The 26,051-nt window shown below is 39.2% G+C and overlaps 1 protein-coding gene across 37 annotated transcripts in view; it reads right to left on the reverse strand.

Moving 5' to 3' along the window:
* DLG2 (discs large MAGUK scaffold protein 2) overlaps positions 1–26,051 on the reverse strand; it is a 998,920-nt gene that overhangs the window by 272,021 nt on the left and 700,848 nt on the right. For all 37 annotated transcript variants that reach the window (XM_061457957.1, XM_061457959.1, XM_061457946.1 and 34 more), the window contains one exon: positions 9,760–9,896. In XM_061457957.1, the coding sequence (XP_061313941.1) occupies positions 9,760–9,896 (137 nt within the window). The remainder of the gene's footprint in view (positions 1–9,759; positions 9,897–26,051) is intronic.

The following is a 26,051-nucleotide window of genomic DNA, read 5'->3' on the forward strand; positions in this document are numbered from 1 at the left end:
TTGTATTTGATTTGACAGGTCCTATTTCTTATCTCTCTGGCAAGAACTTTACATAACACATAACTGCACTGTGCAGAAGTTGTACAAATCTTGAAGTTAAGATTTAAAGACCAAGTGATTCTAAACTAAGAATTAGTGTCTAAGCAGTTATGCATTGCTTATACACATTAGGATCCTAGAGATCATTGCAAAGTTTATGCACGATTATTTTTCCTCTGTCCTAGTACATATTAGCTTAAGAGTGCAAAATATTGTGGAAAACTGATATAGGTAAAGCTGGAACTTGGTAGAACTTGAAAGAAGGTAATGCATGAGCAAAATCAAGACACAAAGGAGAACTTCAGAGAAAAGATGCTGGAAGAAAATCTGAAGCAAAGCAAAGACCCTTCAAAGTAAGCAGAGCTCTGTATAAATAGTGCCCCAGCAACATATACCAAGATTGCTAGTCAAACTCTTTCCATATGTATATAAAAGTAGAGGTTTCTCATCTCTATAGAGCACTCCTAGAAAGGAAGTTTGCTATTAATTAATTCTGTCCTGGACTGCTCAGTTCTCAGTAAACAAAGAAATGAAGACAGACTCAACGTACATCAAGAACAAATAAACAAACGTTGATTCATTGACAGAATCATAGAATCATAGAATAGTTAGGGTTGGAAAGGACCTTAAGATCACCAAGTTCCAACCCCCTGCAGTGGGCAGGGACACCTCACACTAAACCATGTCACTCAAGGCTCTGTCCAAACTGGTCTTGAACACTGCCAGGGATGGAGCATTCACAACTTCCCTGGGCAACCCATTCCACTGCCTCAGCACCCTTACAGTAAAGAATTTCTTCCTTATATCTAACCTGAACTTCCCCTGATTCATTTTAAACTCACCACCCCTTGTCCTGTCACTACAGTCCCTAATGAAGAGTCCCTCCCCAGCATCCCTATAGGCCCCCTTCAGCTACTGGAAGGCTGCTAGGAGGTCTCCACGCAACTTTCTCTTCTCCAGGCTGAACAGCCCCAACTTTCTCAACCTATCTTCATACAGGAGGTGCTCCAGTCCCCTGATCATCCTCCTGGCCTCCTCTGGACTTGTTCCAACAGTTCCATGTCCTTTTTATGTTGAGGACACCAGAACTGCACACAATGCTCCAGGTGAGGTCTCACAAGAGCAGAGTAGAGGGACAGGATCACCTCCTTCGACCTGCTGGTCACACTCCTTTTAATGCAGCCCGGGATACGGTTGCTTTCTGGGCTGCAAGCACACATTGCCGGCCCCTGTTCATTTTCTCATCAACCAACACCCCCAAGTCCTTCTCCGCAGGGCTGCTCTGAATCTCTTCTCTGCCCAACCTGTAGCTGAGCCTGGGATTGCTCTGACCCAGCTGTAGGACCTTGCACTTGGCATGGTTGAACTTCATGAGGCTGGCATCAGCCCACCTCACAAGCGTGTCAAGGTCCCTCTGGATGGCATTCCTTCCCTCCAGCGTATCAACCGAACCACACAGCTTGGTGTCATCGGCAAACTTGCTGAGGGCACACTCAATCCCACTGTCCATGTCAACAACAAAGATGTTGAACAAGATTGGTTTCAACACCGATCCCTGAGGGACACCACTCGTTACTGGTCTCCAGCCGGACATTGAGCCATTGACCACAACTCTCTGTGTGCGGCCATCCAGCCAGTTCTTTATCCACCAAGTGGTCCATCCATCGAATTAATGTCTCTCCAATTTAGAGACATTCATTAAGACAAAGATTCTCAGTGGTTCCCTAAGGTCTCTTTCAAATGGGAGCTTTTGGAAGGAGATAAAACCACTTTTTTTATCTTTCCCAACACCAATTTAGAATTACAGTATACAAAATACACTATGCATTTCCTAGTTTCCTTCAGAAAGTAGTCCTTGCTTTGGACCTAAAATTCCCATTAACACTAATATATGTATGCATCAATATATCTTTGATCATAAAACAATGATTACAAACAAAGACATCTGTATGTATTCTGATATATATAAAAATGAAACACCAAATACACTGAATTATGCTGTTCGGTTTCCTACTGCAGTAAGTGATCTTCTTCATAAAAAAAAACCTCTCTGGATATAATCCTTCAAAACATTATGACAGAGATGGTGATTATTAGGAAATGTGATGTTGTAGTTGTTTTTTATGGCAAGATTTACAGAGAGAGTAGAATCTCTCAGAATCTCCAAGTCAGACTATTCCTTAAGCTTTTTCTTGTTTCCATACAAGATGTCTGTTTTAACAGAATTTCAAGTACTAAATCTGGCTTTTTCAGTGGTTGTGGCATAGTCAATGCCTCACACCAAAGCTCCATTTCCTGCTGCCAAGACAACCTAGATCTTAGCAGTAAAGGAGATAGAGTGGGAGAGGCACACAAAATAAGAAATCAAAGCGTATACGGCATACAACCCTCTGAGTTGTTGAAACACTCATGCAGAAGGGCTCATATTAGAGCTGAGTGGGTAGAATGGGTAATGCAGGCCAACATGCTGGCTCTAAGTAGCCAACTTCAGTAGCAATGAATTCAGGGAGAAAAAAAGCCTAAGGAAAATGCTAAAAAAGAAATTTACTGGAGTGGTCAGTTTAGTTACAAAGTGAGATGCTAGAGCCACAAAATGATGATGCTGGAGCCAAAGGAAACAGAAGGAAAAGCATGGAGCAAGTGCAGCTTCTCTAATGGGAAAAGTTCCATACAGGAACTTTACAGAAAATTCAGAAATTCAAACAGCACCTGAAGTAAAAAAGAAATTAGGAAATCTGTTCCTTTAAAGAGAAAGTTTATGTTATACAAAGAAATACTGATATTACAGGAAAAGAATAAGAGGAAGAAATAATATGGCAATAGAGAAGGAAATTAAAGATATAAGTCTAATAGAAGAAGCTATTTGAGTGATGGGGGAAATCAGTAAGAAATGTTGCCAAAGAGCTATAAAAAGACTGTGATAGTTTGTTTTTTTTTTCCTAAATAGCATAATCAAGGCAATGAAGTGTAAACCTAAGCAAGAATTATCGTATTTGGAAGTTTTCCTAGATTCATATTGGAAAACAAAGGCACTGAGAAGTAGCTTAGAATCCCCAAATTGACTATACAAGTGCTCTAAAGAATAACTTAATTCACAACTGCATAAACTGATAACAGATTAAGAGCTCTGGAGGTTAAGTTTGTCTTATTTAATTTTCCTTTTTGTTTTTTTTTAAAGGAATTCATTACTTTCCTCTACTGATTTAAGGCAAGAGACATTTGAGTCACTCAGTGAATGAGACAAAGAGGTGATCTTTACCTTGCCAGTGGTAATGTTTGCTTTTGTGTCATAATCTACTTTTCATTCAGGAAGTGGATTTTTCTGTGTGAAGCCTAAGTGAATATTTGCCAGTGAACATCTGCTAATGCCAGCTGTAACTCTTGAATGCTGATGGCCTTTTTAAAAGCTCACCACAATTTAAAAAGCTGTGGAAGGTGTTTCAGTGCTGAAGACCAATTGTTTGTCCTAAGGATGTAAGTCTGGTTGGATTAACTATTTCCTTACAATCCCTTAGACTCCTGAGTTAGTTGTACAAGTGCTGCACTGTGACTATCCCTCTGAAATTAGCTTGCTTAGATTATTAACAGTTATGGACTAAGTGGCCTAAACCAGATCTTTGCGGAGAAATGCAAGAGATTCTGCTTCACAAACATGAGACTGAGCAGTGGGCTTCATGCTTCAAGCAGTGCCATGCACAGACAGTGTGAGTGGCACTCTATCATTTTTCAATCCCAGTTGATGATGATTTTGGTTTTAAAAAAGTGTTTTCAAGGCTAATGAAGTGGCATCAGGATATGTCATGGTTTAAACCCAGCTGTTAACTCAGCACTAAGCAGCTGCTCGCTCATTCCCCCCATTCCCTCCCACCCAGGTGGGATGGGGAGGAGAATTGAAAGGATGTAAACCCCATGGGTTGAGATAAGAACAGTTTAGTTAGGTTATTAAACTAAAGTACAATATACTACTACTGCTACTAATGGTAAGGGAAATAACAAGGAGAGAGAATATAAAACTAGAGATGGGAAAGGAAAAAAAGACGGTAAACACAAATGATGCATGACACAATTGCTCACCACCTGCCGACTGATACCGAGCCTGACCTGAGCAGTGATGTGGGCCTTCTGTGTGACTCTGCACCAGTTTCTATACTGGGTATGAAGTGCTGTGGTATGGAATATCCCTTTGGCTAGTTTGGGTCAGGTGTCCTGTTTCTGCTTCCTCCTGGCTTCTTGTGTCCCTCCTCACTGCCAGGAGAGACTGAAAAGTCCTTGATCAGAGTAAGTGCTACCGAGCAACAACTAAAACCATCAGTATGTTATCAGCATCGTTCTCATACTAAAGCCAAAACACAGCACTGCACCAGATAATAGGAAGAAAATTAACTCTATCCCAGCTGACTCCAGGAGAACAGTGCAACAGCGGAGGAACTAGATGGAATTACCATCAGAAGGAATAAATTGGGAAGCTTATTGTTAGGCTACCATCCAAAAACTTAGCAAATCTAGGTTTGAAGGCTAGGTAAAGCATTGCAAGTCCAGAGCCAGCGACAGCGTAAATCTGGCTAAGAACCCAGCACTGCTCTCACACCCACCAGGACGGATGCAGCCACCAAACCCCTGAGTTGGTTCAGCACTAGTTCACTCTCCACCTCAATGTATAATTTTTCTAGTGTGTTTCACTTATGGTAGTCAGCCAATACAACCTGCAGATCAGGTACTACCTGCTCACCCTGTTTTCTTCCTTTAAGCCTAGCAGGGTAATGCCTGTACTCCATCAACTGGCACAGCAGTACAACCCTGGATCTGTGGCTGCACCTACCTGAGTGAAGAACGTGTGCACCAGGTGTGGTCCACAGCAACAGAGGGTCTGGATGATATAATACTCATGTTGTGCAGCTTTTAAGGGGGTTAATGTGCATTACATCTAGTCTCCTGACTGGAATGACTGTTTGCAGCTGCTGTGAAATATGCTCCTGGACCACATTATCTGTTTCAGTTTCATTAAAAAAAATCCAAATTGTTTTCTAAAAGACCACCCCAGCAGGCAGCCAAAATCACTTCTGAGAACTGCTTCTGATCAGGACTGAATGCTAATCTAGATGCATCTTAAGGTATATGTTCTGATTATATTAAAACAAACATGATCCTGCATCCACCTACAATCTGAAAGAAACAGATACCAGTAGGGGATCCTGCAAGGAATGTATTCACAACCGTGTAATTACAACCCTTTGCAGACCTATGAAACCACCAAACAATAATGTATTTTCAGCATAGAACTGGGTAAAAAGCAAGCCTAAATTTTTGAAAAAGAAAGTGACTTGTGTTTCTTTCTGTTCTCAGCAAAAAAAAACAGAATCAAATTAAATGTCTTGATGTATGAGTAGCATCATTTTTCCTATAATAATAAATAGCTCCATAAAAGCCCCGTCTTTGTGACTACACTGGCCGAGATGAAACAGGATATGGCCCAAACATGCGAGGGTATTTGGCACAGAAGACATTTTTGAAAAACTAATACTTATAAGAGATGAATATTTGCTTAAATTTTCTTTTAAAGCCTAATGTTATTAGAGTTTTCCTGATAAATAACTTGCTTTAAGCTTTTGGGGGTGTTTTGTTCTAGTAAAACCAATCATTTTTATACTGATTTCTCATTTATCCATTATATAGAAAACTCTTCCAAAGTGAGGTGATGGTATCAAATAAATTAAAGTAATTATTATCTGAGACATAGTAACTTAAACAATTTTTCAGTTCTTCTTGATTGTCACTGCCAGTGACCTGGAAGAGTTGAAGAGTGCACTCTCATCATATTTGCAGATGACACTTCAGTGTGAGGGTATAACTCCACATACTTGAGGGCAGGACTGCCATCCTGCATAGGCAGGAGAAAGGGGCTTACAAGAACTTGAGGATGTTCAACAGGGAGAAAAACAGTTAAGTCCTGCCGCTGACACAGACTAACCCTCTTCAATAGCACAGGCTGGGCACTGACAGCCTGGGTGTAGAATCATATAGTATTAGAATGGCTTGTGTTGGAAGGGACCTTAAGATCATCCAGTTCCAACCCCCTGCAATGGGCAGGGACACCTCACACTAAACCATGTCACTCAAGGCTCTGTCCAAACTGGCCTTGAAAACTGCCAGGGATGGAGCATTCACAGCTTCTCTGGGCAACCCATTCCAGTGCCTCAGCACCCTTACAGTAAAGAACTTCTTCCTTAGATCTAACCTGAACTTCCCCTGACTCAGTTTAAACCCATCTCCCCTTGTCCTGTCACTACAGTCCCTAATGAAGAGTCCATCCCCAGCATCCCTATAGGCCCCCTTCAGATACTGGAAGGCTGCTATGAGGTCTCCACGCAGCCTTCTCTTCTCCAGGCTCAACAGCCCCAACTTTCTCAGCCTGTCTTCATACAGAGGTGCTCCAGTTCCCTGATCACCCTCGTGGCCTCCTCTGGACTTGTTCCAACAGTTCCATGTCCTTTTTATGTTGAGGACACCAGAACTGCACACAATACTCCAGGTGAGGTCTCACAAGAGCAGAGTAAAGGGGCAGGATCACCTCCTTCTACCTGCTGGTCACATTTCCATGGAAAAGTGCTTGGGGCTCCAATGAACAGCAAGCTGTGCATCAGACAGTTGGGCGTCCTGGCAGCAAAGAGCTCAACAGCATCCTGGGCTGTATGAGCACAAACAGAGCCAGGGGATCCAGGAATGGTTACTCTCCAGCAGTTGCCATTCATTAGACTGTAGCTAGATACACGTTCAGGTTTGGTCCCTGCACTATAGGAAAGATAACAAAATGGAGCAAGTTGAGGGGACTGCTACCAAGATAGTTGGGATTGGAACACTGGTCTGGTGAGGAAATGCTGAGGGACCTGGGCTTTTTCAGACTGGAGCAGAATCACCTCTAGGGACAGCTAACAGCAGACTCCCAGTGCTCCTAGGAAGGTCATCAAGACAGAGCTCAGCTTTTCAGACAGCATGTGGTAACAGGATGGGAGACAGAGGCATGTGTTGAAACAGGAGAGGAGCAAACAGTTTATAAGGAAAAGTATTTTCCTCATGAGGAATGCTGAGCAGTAGAACAGGCTTCATGGAGAGGCTGTGCAAGCTCCATCCTTAGAGATTATTGAGATTCAATTGGATAAATTCCTGAGCAACCTATAGGTGACCCTGGATTATCATGTTAGCCAATGATGCTATGTGTGTGATTTCCCTTTAGTCCCTTCCACACAGAGAAGCAACCTAGCTGAGACACCTAGTGCAGTCTGGGTGTCTCAGCACCCAAGTGTTACCACCGGCAATATTTGACATTAGTAGGCATTACCACCAAAACACAGTAAGGAAGGTTTTTTCTCTGTAAGTCTTCAGAGCAGAGCTCTGGTCTGTTCCTTTCACATATACCTAGAAAAAACACTGAGTTCAGTCTTCAGCTTAAGCAGTTTTATGCTTCCTCCAGTAATTTTTCTAATGGGCATCTCAGGATTATACTACAATGAAGCATTTTCCTGTGCAAGCGTTCCGGATAATAAGCCCCAAGTTCAGGCTCCGTTCCATAGAAACATAACTGCATAACATGCCCATATATAGATTTCACATAATCACAATGCTCAGTATTTACATTCTACATCTTCTGAATGCTTAACACACTATTAACAATCTGCACTTAATAACCTTAGGGTCATCAAGCTACAAAATGCCTAGATGGCACATACTTGTTTTGCATTTCAATATTAGTTTTGATTTTGCAGCATCTCTTTTATTGCATCTTAAATTGTAATGCATTTAATTTGCATGTTCTTTGGGATCTAAAAGCATTTTGCAGAAACTTAGCATAGAATCATAGAGTGGTTTGGGTTGGAGAGGACCTTAAGATCATCTAGTTTCAACTCCCCTGCCATGGGCAGGGATACCTCATACTAAACCAAGTCACCCAAGGCTCTGTCCAACTTGGCCTTGAACACTGCCAGGGATGGAGCATTCACAATTTAGATGAATATTAGCTTAAATTTTCTTTTAAAGCCTAATGTTTTTAGATTTTCTTATCCAACAGTGAGCCTTAGTCTGGAAGTACATAATTAGTGGAGAGTAATATTATGATTGATTTCCTTTGCTCATTTTGCATGCAGCAATAAAAGGAGAAGACAGTAAGCAAAGAATGAGTCCAGACTGAAAGCATGCAGTATAAAGAAGCACACACACTGAGAATGATGGCTGCTCAGTTTTAGAAGTCAAATTCAGGAGTATAAACTTATCACAATGAAGAAAAGCGCATATCTGACTTCACTGAATCACAGGTTCAAGACTGAGATGTTTAACAGATAAATCCTATAAAAATCTGGAAAGAATGAATTTATACACAGTGGTATATAAAATAATTATATTTCTATTTAAATTCATCCTGATCAAATTATGCAGGAGATGGTGAATGCAGGGTGTGTGAATGCATTTATTTACGGATGACACAAAAACTGCAAGGAATTGAAAAGAAAACAACAGCTGAACACAAGCAGATTTGCTATAAGGTGCAAAATAACAAAATAAGGTGTAAATTTAGCAAATACAAATATATATTTCTGTAGCAAAATGAGCCAAGCCTTCATTATACAACAGTGACTTGGATTTTACTGTACTGAGAAACAGCAAAGAAGAAATGCCAAAGAAATTCTAAGCTCTAGTTTCATTTTGCTTTGAATTTGATAACACCATTTGATCCTTAGTCTGTTTCATCTATCCACTTGGGTTAATTAAAAAAAGTCTAAAAGTCACCAGCCCAGCAAACAAGTGCCTTTCCTGGGCTGTTTAATGCCCTGTATAAAATGAATGCTTATCTTCACATGTGTCTGGAACACAGCGTCCACAGCCACGTAAAGAAAACCTCAATTAGGAACAATTTTGCAGGCAGCAAAAAAAGGTCATGGCAATTTTTTGCTGCTTAGATATCACTCCACAAAACAGAGCTACTGCAGCACATTTTTTCATGGCACTCATTCTCTACCTGCTGAAATCTCTGCCAAAGCATCAACACGAATACAACTTGACATAGATTAACTTCTGCTGATTCACCAGGGTCAGGATTTCCCCCTCAACAAAGGATAAAATAAACTTTCTGAGTGGGAAAGAATCATCTCCAAAGAACAACATACTCGCACTGCAAAGAATCAGGAAAAATTTCTGAAGTCAGATTAATTAGAATAAGCACACTTCCTCAGGAAAGGAAGACGGAAAAGGATTTTCTTTGAACATCTACATGGAACACACATATAAAGCATTCCTACATGTACTGAAATGTAGGTAAAAGTCCACTGAGAGTGGCATGTTTTCACATCTTCCCATTTTCTTAAAATGAGCAGTAGAATCAGTACTGTTATAATGAACAGGTTGTCTGAAGTCTTTTAAAGATTTGGTGCATTTTGACATGTCACTGATGTGCCTAATACATTTATCCTCTTCTCAGTTAAAGGTTTATCAAAGAAACATGAGACATAGCTTTTCTTCATAAAATGTCGGGTTTCCAGAGTAATGCTTTTTTAACTGTAGTCTCAGAAATGCATATAAAGAATGGGGAAAAAAAGGAAGATGATGACAACATAACTCATCATTATTACAGAAGCTGGAATGATTACCTCCAGTAAGACATATGGTGAATTAAAGTCCTTATATTAAACAAATTTCAGCAAAAAAAAAGCGATTTATATTTGTCATACTTACCATAAGAAGTCTATCTCCAACCTGCAATCTCCCATCCTTTTGCGCAGCTCCTCCATCAATAATCTTGGTAACATAAATGCTGTTGTCCCCAGGGATGTGTTGGTTTCCAACCCCTCCTGCAATACTGAATCCTAGACCTAGAGAAGATAAGGAAAACAAAACATTATGACAATATATAACTTCAGAGAGGAGTGCAAGAGTAACGTATATTTAATCTAGTGTACAATTGCAGGGTTTTTTACAGAAATACAAACAACATAAGAGATATTTGCGGGGTCAATACTTTTTCATTTTCTCTAGACTGTCAGAGACATAAATAAATCAATGAAATCCTTTGTCATGCGTAGTTATAGGAAAGTAGAGACAAAGAGAAGAGAAACACTGATGATTCTGTACCCATGGCTAGTCCTCACCAGGGGCCAGTGAAGCCTACACCAAGAAGTTATGGCACAACTTACCGTTACAGCTCATAAAACTCTGATGCTTGGAGTTTGTCTTCTAAACATTGGTGTAAAATACCTCACTGTCTATCAGAACAAAATTCAAGTTGTTCTGATTGTCCACACAATTTGAAAAATACTTGGAGAGGTGTCCTGCACATTTTGCAAGTTTCTGTAGGACCACAGTGAAGCGTGTCCGAAAGTGAAAGACTTGGATTTAAATCCGCTTCGCTTATTTTTCTAGGACACAATAGCTTTGGCTATGGATACATACAATAAGAAAGAACAGTCTTTTGAAACATATAACTTCTGTTCAGTGATGTGTGAAATTCCTAGAAAAACACCCAAAGAGCTAAACTTCGGAACAGCGTCAGTAATACATGTTGATATGATTCAGGAAAAGGAAGGGAGTAGAAATAAAGGACAGTTTTACCTTTTTCATATTTAACCTCTCCTCCGGCACACTGCATGGGCAGACAAATCATTGCCTTCATTTGTAACAAGGATTTTATGTCTCAATCAGAGAAAAGACAGAAATTACTGTGCTTTTATTTCCATAAAAATCTACTTCATGCAGATAATTTTTCGTAGATCATATCGCTGAAGTGAACTTCCAGCTGAACAAATAAGCTGTCACTGACAATAACCAGCTTGGATTATTGCTTCAACCAGGCATTTCTCTTTTAAATGCACAGAAGAAAATAGTTATATCTATTTAGAGAATAATAAACAGTTTTATCTATGAATTCTATGCTGTTCAGTCATTTTTAAAGCAAATATGATAGTAATATCTGCAGCCGGAATAGTTAAATGAGATAGTAAAAGAGTTGCCTGGAATTTGGCATTTTATCACAAACTCACCAGATTGACTTCTTAGGCAATAAAACTTAAGGGTGGGTGTATTTAATACACACAGGCTTATTTAGCATCTGTATGAGTACAGAGATAAGGTTTTTTGAGTGGATTTAATATTTTTGCTTTTTTTTTCCTCACATTGTTTTCATTTTCATTTATCATTAGGTATTAAAAATATGTGAGGTCTGATAACATAATGGATAGTTAATGGATAGTGTCAAAAAGAGTAAATTACCAAAAGGAAACCTCTAAATTTATATCTCAAATTGAAACACTACTTAATTAAATATGATGAGGATTAACAATACACATGAAGCTAAATCAGATGTATGTAATAATTAAAATAAAGCTTTATTTAATTTCCAGCTAAAGCTGATGATCACTGTTACTATTTAGGTACTGCTGCCAGGACAACTACAAGGATAAAAGAATTGTATTTCTTCAGCATGGAAGAATTTGTTCATTATCCTGGGACTACAAACAAAGAAGCAAAGAAATAGTCTAAGAAAATATCAGAAACAGAAATTTTTATTACAACATTAATTGTGGACAAGGAACAACGGTTGAATAATGCTCACTGGTGAAATAGTTACCATCCTTTTGAACCAAAAAACATCTGCATACATTCCTACCAGTGAAATGAAGATTTGAGAGGATTCCAGAATGATGAAGAGAGCAAATGAGTGGGCTAGGCTGCAGCCAGAGAGCTTTCTTCAGCTCTTTTATGTCCCTTCTAAGCTTAACCACTCTTCAATTCAATGATTGACACTGTACACTTGTAGAGGACAAGGTAACTTCTGGCCAGATAGCTGTTCTGTATTTGGTGCAAAGGGGTTCCTAATTCAGCCTTCTGCTGAATATAAGCAACCATTAACAAAGATAATCCCTTCCAGTTACTGCAGTGCTGAGTGGGGTACTGGTGTTTGCTGTTTGTTTGCATGGTTGTAACATAACTGATGTATGAAACCACAAAAAAGAAGAGAACAAACACGTGCTACTCCTATTGCAAAAGTGTAGTTAATAATAATGAAAGGAGTAACTTTTTCTACTTCTCTCATCTATATGACATAGCTGTGTTACAGCGCATGAGCCTACATTGTGTTTGCAAGCAGGAACCAGAAAAAACAGCATTGAGTATAAAAAGGTTTAAAGGAGCAGAACAAGACGGGAGTCAATAATGCAGGAAGAAAAGGAAGAGTGGGTAGGAGTGATAACTGAAGAAGAGAGAGATTTTCCATGTCCCTCCTACAAAAATGATTTCATTTCATTTCTTTGCCTAATGATACTTGCCTTCTTTAAAAGTTTTCTTCTTGGGAATAGTGGGGAATGAAAGAATGGCACGTTTACATTTTCTTAAATGATTTTTGCTAATTGTTAGGGCATTAGGAAAATATATTACAATAAAACTTTTGCATAGGACTCATATGGCCAAATGACATCTGACAGCTATGCTAATCACTTATGCTACCTTTATAATCAATGAAAATTCATTAAAGGCTTTTAAACCATGATTCACCTCATCTCAAAGAGACATCTGAAAGAGATGAGATGAATCACCCTCTTGGTTTCTGAATGGCTGGGGGCTGGATGTGGGAAGAGATGGGTGGGAAGATCAGTGCTATAAAAGTTCACAACCTGAGCTGGAGTCTTACCTTCATTTAGACTGAGTGTTTGCATTCTGGTTTAAGACCTCAGAAAGGTTTGTGCATCCCTGGTGTGGATCCTTCTTGTCACTAGCTACATCAGGTTAGATTCTTACTCTATTTTGAAATCAGAATCGTTTGGGAACACTGGGAGCAACATTTGTTTTCTAAACTCGGTTTTTAAATTGTTGCACTGAATTAAAAAATTCAAAATAAAATACCATTTATAATTGCAGAACTTATTAGCCCTTGTGGATAGGAAAACACTGCCACCAAAACAAGAATTGCTTTGAGGAAACCCCTCCCTCTGACTTCCTATTTTCCTAATGTGCAATCTGCTTCACAGCAACACCTCAGCTTGGATGGAACAGCCGATCTTCTCACATTAGGAATTAGGTGGATGACAGATTTAGAGTGAAGATAAGGCAGAAATTTTTACTATGAAGATGGTAAGGCACTGGCACAGGGTTCCCAGAGAAGCTGTCGCTGCCCCATCCCTGGAAGTGTTCAAGCCCAGGTCATACGGGGCTTGGAGCAACCTGGTTGTGAAGGACTGAATTAGATGGTCTTTAATGATTCCTTCCAATCCAAACTGTTCTATAATTTTACAGTTCTATGAAGAAGAGAAGAGTACTCCAAGAGGAAAAAGGAAAGAAAACTGGGTTTAATACTGATGTACATACACCCAAGGCAACCTCAGCTCCTTTCAAAACAGTTCTACAGCACTTATTTACAAACAATATAGGTCTGTGTTGTTTCATTGTGGAAATTACTTAAGTTTAAAGAAGCTATATTTACATAGTCTCTGTTTTCTTCTCAAAGGGAGAACAGTTTCATACTGATGAACCCACCAATAAAATTATCAAACCTGGAGCAATTCAGTCTCATCCATCTTTCCAATTAATCAAATTCCACTTGGAGGGAGGAAAGGAATATAGGTAATATAAAATGCTTTAATGATATTTTATCTATCTCCTATATGTTGTAGGATTAGAGCTGAATATCAACTTATTTGAGTGAGTTCCTATAATAATTCCTATTCCTGACTCATGTGACAGCTTATACCAGATGGACTTACATGAATAAAATTTGGCTACATTTTGTTTTGTGGGTGAAAAGTCAGTCTGAAGTACAGTACGATTCATAAAACTTTAACAAATATTCTTAACATACTTAAAAGCTGTCTATTTTCACTGCTGTTGTTAATTCCTGTTTCAGACCCTGCTCCCAATACACTTCAGATGACTCCTTTTGTAAGCCACAATTTGATAACAGCCTCAACTGGAAAAAAGGCTCCTAGAAATCTAACTGAGCCTATCATTATCCAGTGTTTCTAACAGCCCTGGATTAAAAACATCAAGCATCTTCCTTATTGTGTTGACACTTATTTTTTCCAGAAATATCTAGTGGCTTTGGTTATTTCTGAGTTGACGTCAGAATTAAAATGATGTACAGTGCCACCAGGTAAGTAGAACATCCTCTGGAACCACCTCGCACAAGGAGAAAATTACTGCCCCCTTAACACAGTGTGTTATTAGATTCTCAAGCCTTCAGCTATTTACCCACAGTTCCTGTGTTCTTGCCCACAGCCATTTTTATAGTTATTATTTTTATGCATCCCTGCATTCTGGCTGCCAGTGCATCACTTTCCTGTGCTTCTGAACCAACAGAGATGCCAGATTTCAGTACAGCCTCAGCTTAGGATCAAAGTGGAGAGCACACACAAGCCTTCCACGAGTATGGCCAGCATGCTCATGAGAGATGCTATGACTGGATACTCTTTGGGAGTTGCCATTATATAGCAGGAAAAGAAAATCCTGTTCTTGCAAATAAGCCCTGATTACACAGCGGCACTGGCATGTCTTTGGAGAGAGCAGACCCTTCCATAGCCTCAGGAACAGAGGACTTAGAGCTCTTCTGTATTGAGCCAGAGTTTGGTCAGAGTTTTCAGTAGAACGTAAGCAGTGAAATTTTTCATCTTTCATCTGCCTTTATCTGCATCAATTTTAAAAACTTCAAATTCAAATTTTAGAAATAAATTTTAATCAAATAGTTCCAATATTTACTATTCTTAATTTATTAAAAAAAACAAATTTAATTGAAATTTAAAACATTATAGTAACACAATCCAGCTGCACAGCCCAATGAAGGAATCTGCAGCTCTGTATCTTGCTTCTTGCTTGATAAGAGAGAGAAAACAGCAATAATGCCTTCAATAAAGTGGTGATGCCCAAGGAACCTGTGGCTCCCCCATCCCTGGCAGTGTTAAAAGCCAGGTTGGACGGGGCTTGGAGCAACCTGTTCTAGTGGAAGGTGTTCCTGCTCGTGGCAGGGGGTTGGAACTGGATGAGCTTTAAAGGTCCTTTTCAACCCAGGCCATTGTTCTATGATTCATAGTAACCCAAACAGCATTCTGAAAGACTAAAGGCTTGGAAGAATGGCAGTCACCTACAACTCAGCAGAGAAGAGATTGTGGCAGCAGCAGTTGTCTGTGACCCAATAGGCCATGACTGCAGGCTGGTTTCTGTACCTTTGATTGAGAACACCTAAGCAGGTTTGCAGTCTCAGATTTTACAAACTGACATCTATACCATTAGGAAGCATGTGTAATCTGAAAATTCAGCTACCACAACTCTATCCATGGCTCCTCAACAGCTACGTGTTGGCATGTCCCAGAGAGCTCCCTGCATAGCATTGCTTTCTCCGAGCTTGCGCTCCTGCTGCAGATAGGGCAATGCACTGTGTTGTATCTTTTCTTTGGACATAAGGGGTTCGTCAACACCACTTGAGACTCACAAAAGTCAGAAATGTAGAAGTGTTCAGAATATGGGAAAATGTCTTCTGGATATTTCAGGGGTTTTCTTGCTGGGTTTCTCTGCTCTGGGCTCAGAAGCAAATTAAACAACTACAACGCTTTTCCAACTACTTTTTCATTCCTTGGGGCATTAAGATCCAAAAATGTAGTCATATCTATTGGGTTACAACAAGAAAGGAAGCAATCTGTTTTCAGGACATAGGGTTACACTCCTTGGCTTAAAAAAATGTGTTGACATTTCCAGCCAGAGAGGAGTTGATGGGAAAGTGAGATTGCAACGCAAATATTATCATACCTGCAAGGCAATGAGTGCATGTTTAAAAACAATCATGCTGTAAATACAGTAGATAAAGCATTGGTTTTACATTATCATAACAGTAAAGCTAATCTTTCTGTTATCTTTAAAAATGCCTCGAAAACACATCTTGTTATATTATACTGCTATTTGTGGAAATTCATAGAAAAAGCCATCTAACATGTAAATGAAAGCAATCCCTCCTTTTTTATTCAGTTTTGCAGTTAAATGTTTTTCTCATTATGATTTTTTTTTGCCTACATATAATTATTCCCAAAGATACATTCCCTTCAGATACAGTCAAAACAGAAAGGAAACAGAGATCTAGGAAAATACACTTAGAGCCTCATTAGAAGTTGTGTTTGTTCTATACTTTCATATTTACTCAAATTAATGAAGAATAGATTTCCCAGAAAACACAATGAGCACTTGCCTAATTGCACAATAGAAATGCTCAAAAATACTTTAAAATGTCTTGAAAAGAGAAGTCGGTATTCCCAATGATTCACAATAACCTGATTTTTAAAGCATTAGTGAGGATTTAAGTTCACTGAAAATCAAATTAAATCACACTGTCAGACTTGTACTGGTGTATGTGGAAGGAAGAGAAAATTATCTCACTTTTGACATATACTGACACTCCAAGAACTGTAGCAAGCAGTTCAGCTCTTTTCGGAAAAGCCACATGATACACCAAGTCTAAACATTTCATGTTAAAACCAGTCAAATTATAGTTTTAAAGAAGTGAAGATTAGTGATGTAAAGCAGATAAAGCCAAGATCTGCCACTTACAAACAGGATTAACTGCTTAAAACTTGATTTTTTGAATGTCTTTTCTCCATTTCCATTTCCGGTTTGCATATGCCTGCAAGTGAAGCTGTGCATGCACGATGCCTTCCTGCTCACACAGGAAGTGTTTGCATATTTTTGGTGCACCCACAGGGACAAACATCCCTCAGATACAGAGTCGCTAAAAGCCACAAATCTTGATGAAGGTGGACATCATCTGGCTGCTGTCTGTGTGATGGGGTCATCTGCATCTTGCAGGGAATGTTAAACAGCGTAAGTGACAGTATGGCTGAATGTGATATGAATGGACTTTTAAAACTACCTTTTTTCCTCATTCTATCTTTTTCTGCATTAGCATCCTCATCCCTGCCCTTTCATTCACTTGGGAAAAATTCAACTGGACTATGCATGACTACAGATGGAGAAGACATCCCTGGAAGTGTTCAGGGCCAGGTTGGACAGGGCTTTGAGCAACCTGCCCTAGTGGAAGGTGTCCCTGCCCATGGCAGGGGGGGTGGACCAGCTGATCTTTAAAGGTCTCTTCCAACCCAATCCATTCTATGATTCCATGACTCTAAGCAGCCAGTTGTTCTAATTAGAAGCAAAAAGCCAAGTGAGGGGTTTCAAGGTGTATTTTCAAGATTGCCATATGCTGAACTAAAGCCTCACTACTGCCAAAAGAGAAACCTCTGCTCTGCTCCCTGCCTTTGGCCACACTTTCCCACTGCCTGCCTTGCATTAGCCATGAAGTTTTTCTAGCACCTGAATAATAATTAATAAAAATATGCTTTTTTTGACTGGGAGGAAAAGGAGTAATAAAACTTCTCTCCTAAGCTTAAGAGAGAGAAAGAGATGTTAGCAATTGCAGGTTTGTGGTGCTCCTGAGAAGTAAAGCGAATCTGATATCGCTATAGTGATAGGATTCTGTGATTCTGTGATAGTGGAAGAAACCAGTGTAATAATAAGGCTTACTCAGTACTTCTCCAATTTTTGCGCTGGCAGATACACTGCTACTATGAACCTTTCCTGGTTAGAGAATCAAATAATAAACCTTTAAGTCACCCTTTCCAGAGAAGTGTCCTTGTTTCCTAACATATGTTTTAAAGCAATCAGTCTCATTACCATAAATAAAAATGCTTTTATATCTGTATTTATTTTAACTGCATCTTCAGGTAAAAATGCCATTCTCCCTTAGCGTGTAATGGATAATCAGTCTGCTCTTTAAGGAGAAGTATCTGGAAATGGGATCCAGATCCAGATGGGATCAGCATGGCAGAGATCTCACTGATGTAAACCCAAAAGACGTCCCTTTTCCTTGTCTCCTCTCTTCACCAGACAATTCAAACAATATCTTGAAGGGTTTTTCCTTTTCACCCGCTCCTTGTGTTCTTAAACTTCACTTGACCCTGATATTTAATAAATTTATATATATATATTTTTTGCCACACCAATTCACACATGTGAATTTAGAACAAAGAAACAAAAATTACATGCCATGGCTCCTTTGGGGTGTTGAGAGACAAGCAGGCAGTTAGAGAAACCTCAAATGACTGCAGTGAGAAGATCCAAAGAATCTACTATTGTTCTTACATTATCTATTTACTTGGGTTCAGATCCCGAAATATGGTTCACTTTCCATGCACAAGGTATCAGTTGTTTCAGGTATAGGAACCAAATTTATGCTGACAGTTGATTGTAGTTTGCCTATCATTAACAGATAGTACCTATGCAATTTTCTGCACAAATTACTGTAATTACTGACAGCAGCACAAGTTATTTCACCTCCTAATAACATAAATGAAAAGCATTTGTTCCTGTAGATGTGGATATCAAGATCAGTTTTAAAGTAGTTATTACTTCTTGCTGAGATGTTAATTTTTTTAAGTCAAAGTACTATGTAAAGCTGTGCTTTTCCTGCCATTTTTATCAATCAAGATTCATTCGTGAAACCTACAGACTTGACACGGGAGAAAACTGATCTAAGTCATGACATAATGCCATTTGCTTTGTATAACATGAGGTAATACATCTTTAACTGTGCACAGCTGGGTTACGGCTTTTGAAGTTCTATGGCTCTTTTAGACTATATTTAATAACTTCTCACCAATGAAATGGAGACAGAAAGAGCAGTCTGTCAGCTTGGGATCTGTTTAACAACCATAAATGTCAGGGAGAGACTCATCAGTTTCTTTTGTTCATTCTCCATCTGATGAGGGGAATTTAGCATTTATCTTCCTATCACTGTTGCAAAGCTGAACAGAAATACGTTCTTGAAAAGCCCTCTGCCAATTATCTTGAAGCTTAAAAATACAAAATGAAATCAAAGTTCATCTTGCACCCTCTTATCTATTTGCAATCAACCCATAAATAACCTGTTATCCATTCAGTTACTTCCTTTTTAAAAAATACAGAAAGAAATCAGGACACAAATTTACAAGTAAATTTGTTTTTTTATGTAAGGCAATTTACAGAGCCCTGGTGTTAAAAGTTTACAAGTATATAAATGATACGGAGAAAAGGAAAGAGATGGTGTTTGCTGAACTGTAGTAATGAGGTGAAGACACTGAAAATGGATTCAGGAGTCATTGCACTTTGCTTTGACTCTTTTTGTTTCCCCGGTCCCTTAGTTCAGTTTACTGATGATGCTTTCTGGCAATACTACTCCAAGAAGTAAAGTGAAACAAAAAATGTTTTATTTGCAAGTTAGAAGCACCCTCTACTCTTACAGGATAAAATGAGTAAAACCAGACACTTGTGACCATAAGAAAGCTGGGGACAGACGTTTCAGTAGGACCTTTAGTGATAGGACAAGTGGTAATGGCTTTAAACTGAAAGAGGGTAGGTTTAGAAGAGATAATGAAGCAACTTTTTACAATGAGGGTGGTCGAAATGCTGGCACAGGTTGCTCAGAGAGGTGACAGATGCTCCATCCCTGGAAACATTCAAGGTCAGATTGGACAGGGGTCTGAGCAACCTAATCTAGTTGAAGATGTCCTCACTTGCAGCAGGAGGGTTGACTAGGTGGTCTTTAAGGCTCCCTTCCAACCCAAACTATTCTTTGATTCCATAGCTTCTCAGAAGAGAACTGTACTCTAGTATACATAACTAGAAAGATAATGTGAACCCATATAATCTGCATTCAGAAATACAGATCATGAAAAATGTTCTAATAGTTTATGCTTAGCAGTTGGGACTCAGAGTATAACACTACAAAGTGATTGTTTCAGCCTGAGTTACACTACAGCTTTTCTTTGACTAAGAATTTCTCTGATATTTTTCATCAGGGCTTTTCATGAGATATAACACCAGCCCCTGCTATTAGTCCCTTGAGGGCTTCTATCTAGGAGGGGTATTAACATGGCCCTTCTCTCAGCTATTTCAATCAGTAACAATCCTTGTTGAAGTTCCCTGCAATGCCAGAGGTAAGGTGTAAGTCAGTCTGTAGGTACGATGTACAAAGCATACCTAAAGAAAACTGAAACCCTGGGGGAAAGAATGAATGCACTAAAATGCTTGTTTATTCCCAGCCCACTTCTGGGACACCCCTTGGAAATTTTAGGCAGCTACCTGGATGAAAGGATTCATCCCACTGAAACCCACAAATGTAGAACCCAGAGCCTACGAGACTGATTTTAGGTGTAAAGAAACCAAGCCCCCCCCCCCCCGACTTAGTGTTAAAGATTTGGTGCAGTCCAAATACTGAAACCTGACGTGACAACAGCCTTTGGTGAAGAACCAGCCACCCATCTAACCAGATTGTTGCTTAGGAGCACGACCCTGGTTTGGGCAACAGAAAAGTTGAAAAGCCAGAGAAATCCTAGCTACCTGTGAATAAACAAATGCAGAGGGAGACTGCAGTTTATCTGTTCTAGTATTCATTCATATTTTCACATGTGGAAAAGTTTCATAAAAAACATTACGAGTTTTATCATTCGTAGCCACAGCTAAAGCAAAAAAGAGAAATAAAAAACACTACTGCTGAGGACAAGCAAAGCAAATGTTGTGGGTTTTGTCTGGAAGAAAACACATGTCTTTATTTCTGCAGGTGCAGGATTTAAATGGCTCTATATATCCTGGCTTTGTTCATACTGCAGTGAAATGAGAAAATTTTGTTATGATCACTGAATCTTGGGACTGGAAGAAACAATGGATCATTCACTCTATCTTGTTGACCTGAGGCAGAACAAACTATAGTTGCATGGCTAACAAATGACTGTCTTGCACACCTGGATATTTCCCATGCTACAGAGCTGGTGACCTGCCTGGTAATCAATCAGATCATGAGCCTCACTCTTCCTAAATCCAATCCCAATCTTGTTTATCATAATTTATCTATTAAATTTGGTTTCACACCCTCCCTAAGGAGGACACAGAGCAAACTCACTCTTCAAAGATGAGAAGGCAAGAAGACTTTTACTAGGGGCCCATAACCCCCCTCTAAGGCTTTGGTATTTCAGATCACTCACTCTTTCCTCTAAGGATCGGCTTTCTAAATCTGTCATCATTTTTACTGCTTTCCCCTGGAGTCCCTCCAACTGGCCTACACCCTTCTTGAAGTGGAAAGCTCAAAGGTTTACCTGTGAAGGATGAAAGGATTGCTCACGTGTTATAAACCATGCCTCAATTTGTAAATCCCAATATACTATTGAATGTTTCATCACAGTATGATGTGTAAAAGATAAGAAGCTTCAGCTAACAAAGTTCTAGATGCTCTTCTACGGGATTCTTTTCCCATAAGCACTATTTAATAGAGTTTCATTATTTCTGCTGAAAATACTTGGCAGTTGTCCCTGCTGAATTACACCTCTTTTTCAGACCACTTTCAATGTTAAACCCTCTCAGCATATGGTGTCATTTGAGAAAAATGTAAAAAGAGTTGCAAAGAGGAGTGTGGCATCCTCTGGTAATCACTACTCTTCAGAGTTTTTCTAGGTGCTTACAAAGAGATTTCCTACTTGTTCCAGTATTCCTCTGGGGTTCTGAAAGCAAACTGATTACCTTATAGTCCCTTGGCTCCTCTTATACACTTCAATATGGATGAGTTTTCTGCTTACCCTTTCCAGTTTCTCATTTCACGTTCTCCACACAGATGTTTAAAACCAAACATTGTCAGCACTGGGATTTCATCAGCTAAATTTTATTGGTCTGGGATCAAGACCATCAGGTCATGCAAGTATAAAATATCTAACTTCCTTACATGCTACCAGGCCTGTTCCTTCTTCATTCCAGGCAGAGGTCTTGTCCCTCTGTTGATGGATTTAATCGTGGTAGCAGCTGTATCACAGATGACCTTTCTGTTAACACTGATGCCAGCAAAAGGACTGGCATTTTTTTATATCTTGCCTTGAAAGCACCTATCATCTCAACATCTCTCTGTAACTACAAAGTACATCTCTAAGCTACAATTACTCCACTGCATCACAGAAGGATGTGATTTGCTGTAACAGCATTTAAAAGCATTATTTAAAAATAACTCTTAGAAAATTTGCCTATGGCATTTGATAATCATTAGAATTTAGAAATAAGACACATGTGACCTACAGACTAGGGATAAGATTTACCCCTGGCCTACCATTTACCCGTGTTATTTTTTTCAGCTACAGTATATAAAATGTAAATATGCCACCACTAAAAACCTTGACTAAATTATTTGCTGTAACTTTATGTTTTCTCATTTCAGGCCTCTCTTTGTTGGGATGGTTAGCATGTCTTTCTATTCATGTCATAAGACATCCCACACATTGTTTTGCATAAGAAACCAAACAAAACCCAAAAAACACAGTTTGGGGGGTAGGGGGGAAACTACTTGCAAGTCCTTATTTGCAAACATCACTTTCAAAAAAAAAATAGTCAAACCCGCCTTGATATTGTTCTTCTAGCTTCTGCAACATATCTTTCATCAAACCCAGAGACACTTTGTGTCATTATATCCTTTTTTATGCCTCATTCAGCTCTAAGATCTTGCTTTGCAACTGTTTCTCCTATCAGAGATAATGACTGGACAAAATTCTTTCTAAACAATCTAAAAGCAGGCTTCTTATTTGTTCCTATAAATCACTGCTCAAAATTCAGAACATCCCGGGTAATGAACACAGAGGCTTGTGCTCATGGGACACACTGGATGTATTAGCTAGTGTTCCTGGTTTCATAGGAAATGAGCCACTAAAGACATCAGCATTAAGCTGTCTCCTTGCCTTTATGAAGTCAGCCAAAATGCAACCTGGAAGAGGTCACAGGAATTTTTTTCTGTCTACCAAGAACACCAAATGCTCATGTTGAGAAAAACAAATCCCCTTGCCATTGTCCCAAGTGGTGGAACTTCTGAATGAAAACATCTCAAATGAGTCTCTGCAAGAAAAGGAAAAGAAGTGGTACCCTCTCACAAATCACAGGGCTTCACTGCTGACTTGAAGAAGGGTTGAAGAGCAGCTATGTGTCAAAGAGCACAAGTCTTTGGCACAGCAAGACTATTTTGCTTCTTCAAGTAACTTCACCTCACTGTATCTGCAATATAGGAATCTTTGATACATTCCAAAACAGCTGCCTTTGTACTCGGCACTGATCTGACACATGCAGTACCAGAGTGTTTGTGCACTGGAGTCCCAGAGCTGGGACTCCTTGGTCTCATACCTTACGATACACAATTGGAAAGTAGGGTCATCTGCACAGACCATGTGTTACACAGCAAATGGCAAAGGACACCTCTTTCCATCTAAACTGCAAAAGAAAGGTTGCTGTTTCTAGGAATACTAATATAATATTTCAAGAAACACATAAGGAAAAAAACAAACCCTAATCGATGAAGGAAAAGCAGTTTTTCAAAGCTTTTGGACAAATGGTCTAAAATAAGAAATGGTAAGTTAAAGCCAAAATACGTATTTTTGTCAAGTGTTAACACCTGGTTACCACCTTTAGCTGTTACCAAAAAAGAACCCAATTTGCGTTGTTTCTTTTGTTTTCATTAAAGGTAACTACAATTTTAGCTAGAATTCAGAATACTGAAAGCAAAATGAGGATGACAGACCTGCAAAAAGGGCTATAATATAGTATTGGAAATAGTCAGATGCATGACTAGTCGCAATTAGTCACTTCGGTGTCTGTCTTCTGACTAAGTCTTTAAATGTTCAGAGACGCTTTAATGTAACTCCTTCCTCTTTCCCTGCTAGTGGAAACAAAGGATTAATATTGACTGCTGAGAATGGATTCTTAAATAGGCTGTGAACTGATATTTTATTTACCATGTTACCTAAATCTTTAAAGCTTCATCCAGCTTTGTCACTCCACCATGATCAGAACTTCTAATGCCTTCCTCAGAAGACTTAAAATATCATCTGCCTGTTTTTAGTATTCCAGAAAAAAAAATGAGACAAGAACACAGGAAAACATCAACAGCTACAGCTCCCCAGGCTATAAAACATGATTAAATACAATTTATTCTTTGAAAGGTGCTTTTCATGGCACAGCACTATTTTGCTGATGAGTGAGACAGCAGATTTCTTAAGAAAGATCTGGACATGTGACAAACTATCAAGAAGACCGAACTTGCTATGTAGATAATTAACTGAACAATAAAGGATGAAATCACTGCTCTCTATTTTCACCTGATTAATTTGCACATTGCTATTTGAAAAAGGATAAAGCTCTGCAAAGAAGCAAGGATAAGGATTTTCAAATTAGTTGCAAATGACACATATCGTGTCAATGAACGTATTCTATGTGTGATGCAAAATCCTTAATGTTTTCTTCTGCTGAATCAGGATGTCACATCAGGCTCACAGCAATTGCTGTTGCATAATTATTTATTCAAGCGGTGAAAGATCAAGCGCGATCATTCCTCAAAACGCACCTGAGGAATTTAAAGCAAGGAACATACAGGTAGAGAAAAAAGGACAATAAAACTGCCACTCCCTAGGAAATTCTCACTCCTCCACTGAGAAAACATACAAAAACATGTTGGCCTATTGTCTACAGCAGGGGTTCTTTCCAAACTCAGCCCAACAGCTTAGCAAGTGACGCCATTCTCCTTCCTCATCTTTTGATTTATTGTGTATCTGGAAATACTGATGAGACAACACTCTGCTACACTGTCTGATGCATCTCCTTCCTCTCTTGTGCTGGCTTGATGAAAACAGCCATGGTAAACATAATGAAAGGGATCTCCTGCAACTCCCCTTTAACTCTTACACAGCACTCCATGGGGAGGAAAATGGTGAAACTACTCCCTGATCCAGAAATTTATAATCTAAAGGAAAAAAAGGAGTACAAAGGCATGTTATAATAACAAAATGATGAGACTTACTGTAATTATATTTGGTCAGGAGAGGAAAATAGAGTTGGAAAAGAAGTTGGCTGAGATGCATTGGGAATTTGTGCAACACTTGTCATAGACCAATGTGGTGGAGACACATCCTTGGGATTTTTAGAAATGCTATAGAAAAAGGCAGCAGTGTAAAATGGCATCCCAAAGCAAAGACATCACAGTTCTTATGAGCCCAAGACAAAAGATATTCCAAGAAACTTTCCAGCAGTGCTCCAGAGATCATTACGAGGCTGGGAAATCCATTTGGTAAGCAACTTCCTTTGAAGCATTTCCACAAGGATGGGTACACCAAATATAGAGTTTTTAAATGGTCTTGCTTTATTCCCACTCAGAAGCAAGCCAGATGAGCCAAACCTGGAGAGCCATCCATGACCTGTCCAACAGCTGAGCACAGATATTAAAAGCCCTTTCCCTCTGTATAGGTAGAAGTGGACAAAGGAAAGAAAATGTAACCTAGTGAGTCACACTGCTTGTTTCGCAGCAAAAGTCACAGAAGTAACTTTAACTACAGCAAAAGGGTTGACAACTTATGCAAGTGAGTGACAGAAAACAGGGTCACACTGGTCCACCATATCACTTGCTGTCTCTAGTTGGAGATGAAACAATCTAGGTAACTGTGTGAGAATACAAATTTCCTACCTAATTCAGAAAGGACAAGCACAAAAGTTTTTGTCAATTGAAATGTCAATGATCTACTTAGCTCCAAAGATATCTGAATTTGGTCTGACATGACAATGACTTCATAACCACCACCTTCTGCTATTTAACTGCAATTGAAACAAAGATGACAGATTTACTTACTTTCTCCACTGAAGAGAAAAAGAAACTACCCAAAGCTTATTTTTCTTGAAGCAAAATCTTCAGCTTTTTGGTATCTAAACCTACCTGCACATCTTCCCCTGTGCTGCCGCTTTTCTCAATCGCAGCCACAGTTCATTAAGATGAATCATGTTCTGCTGAAGCTGCCTCATCAGTAAGTATTGCTGAAGCAATTTGGTAATGATCTTAATGTGTGGTGCTGGATTTTTATAGCCATCTCAATTGGCTATTAAAATACAGCACCGCGCTTGGAAATTGCAACTGCACCACTTCAGAAATAGTTAGCATGATGGAGTTGCGGAAAGCACTGTTCATT

The sequence above is a fragment of the Pezoporus flaviventris genome, unplaced genomic scaffold (genome assembly GCF_033815535.1).
Source record: "Pezoporus flaviventris isolate CSIRO_AGI_PZ_B2104156 unplaced genomic scaffold, CSIRO_AGI_Pfla_v1 ptg000025l, whole genome shotgun sequence".
Classification (NCBI taxonomy): domain Eukaryota; kingdom Metazoa; phylum Chordata; class Aves; order Psittaciformes; family Psittacidae; genus Pezoporus; species Pezoporus flaviventris.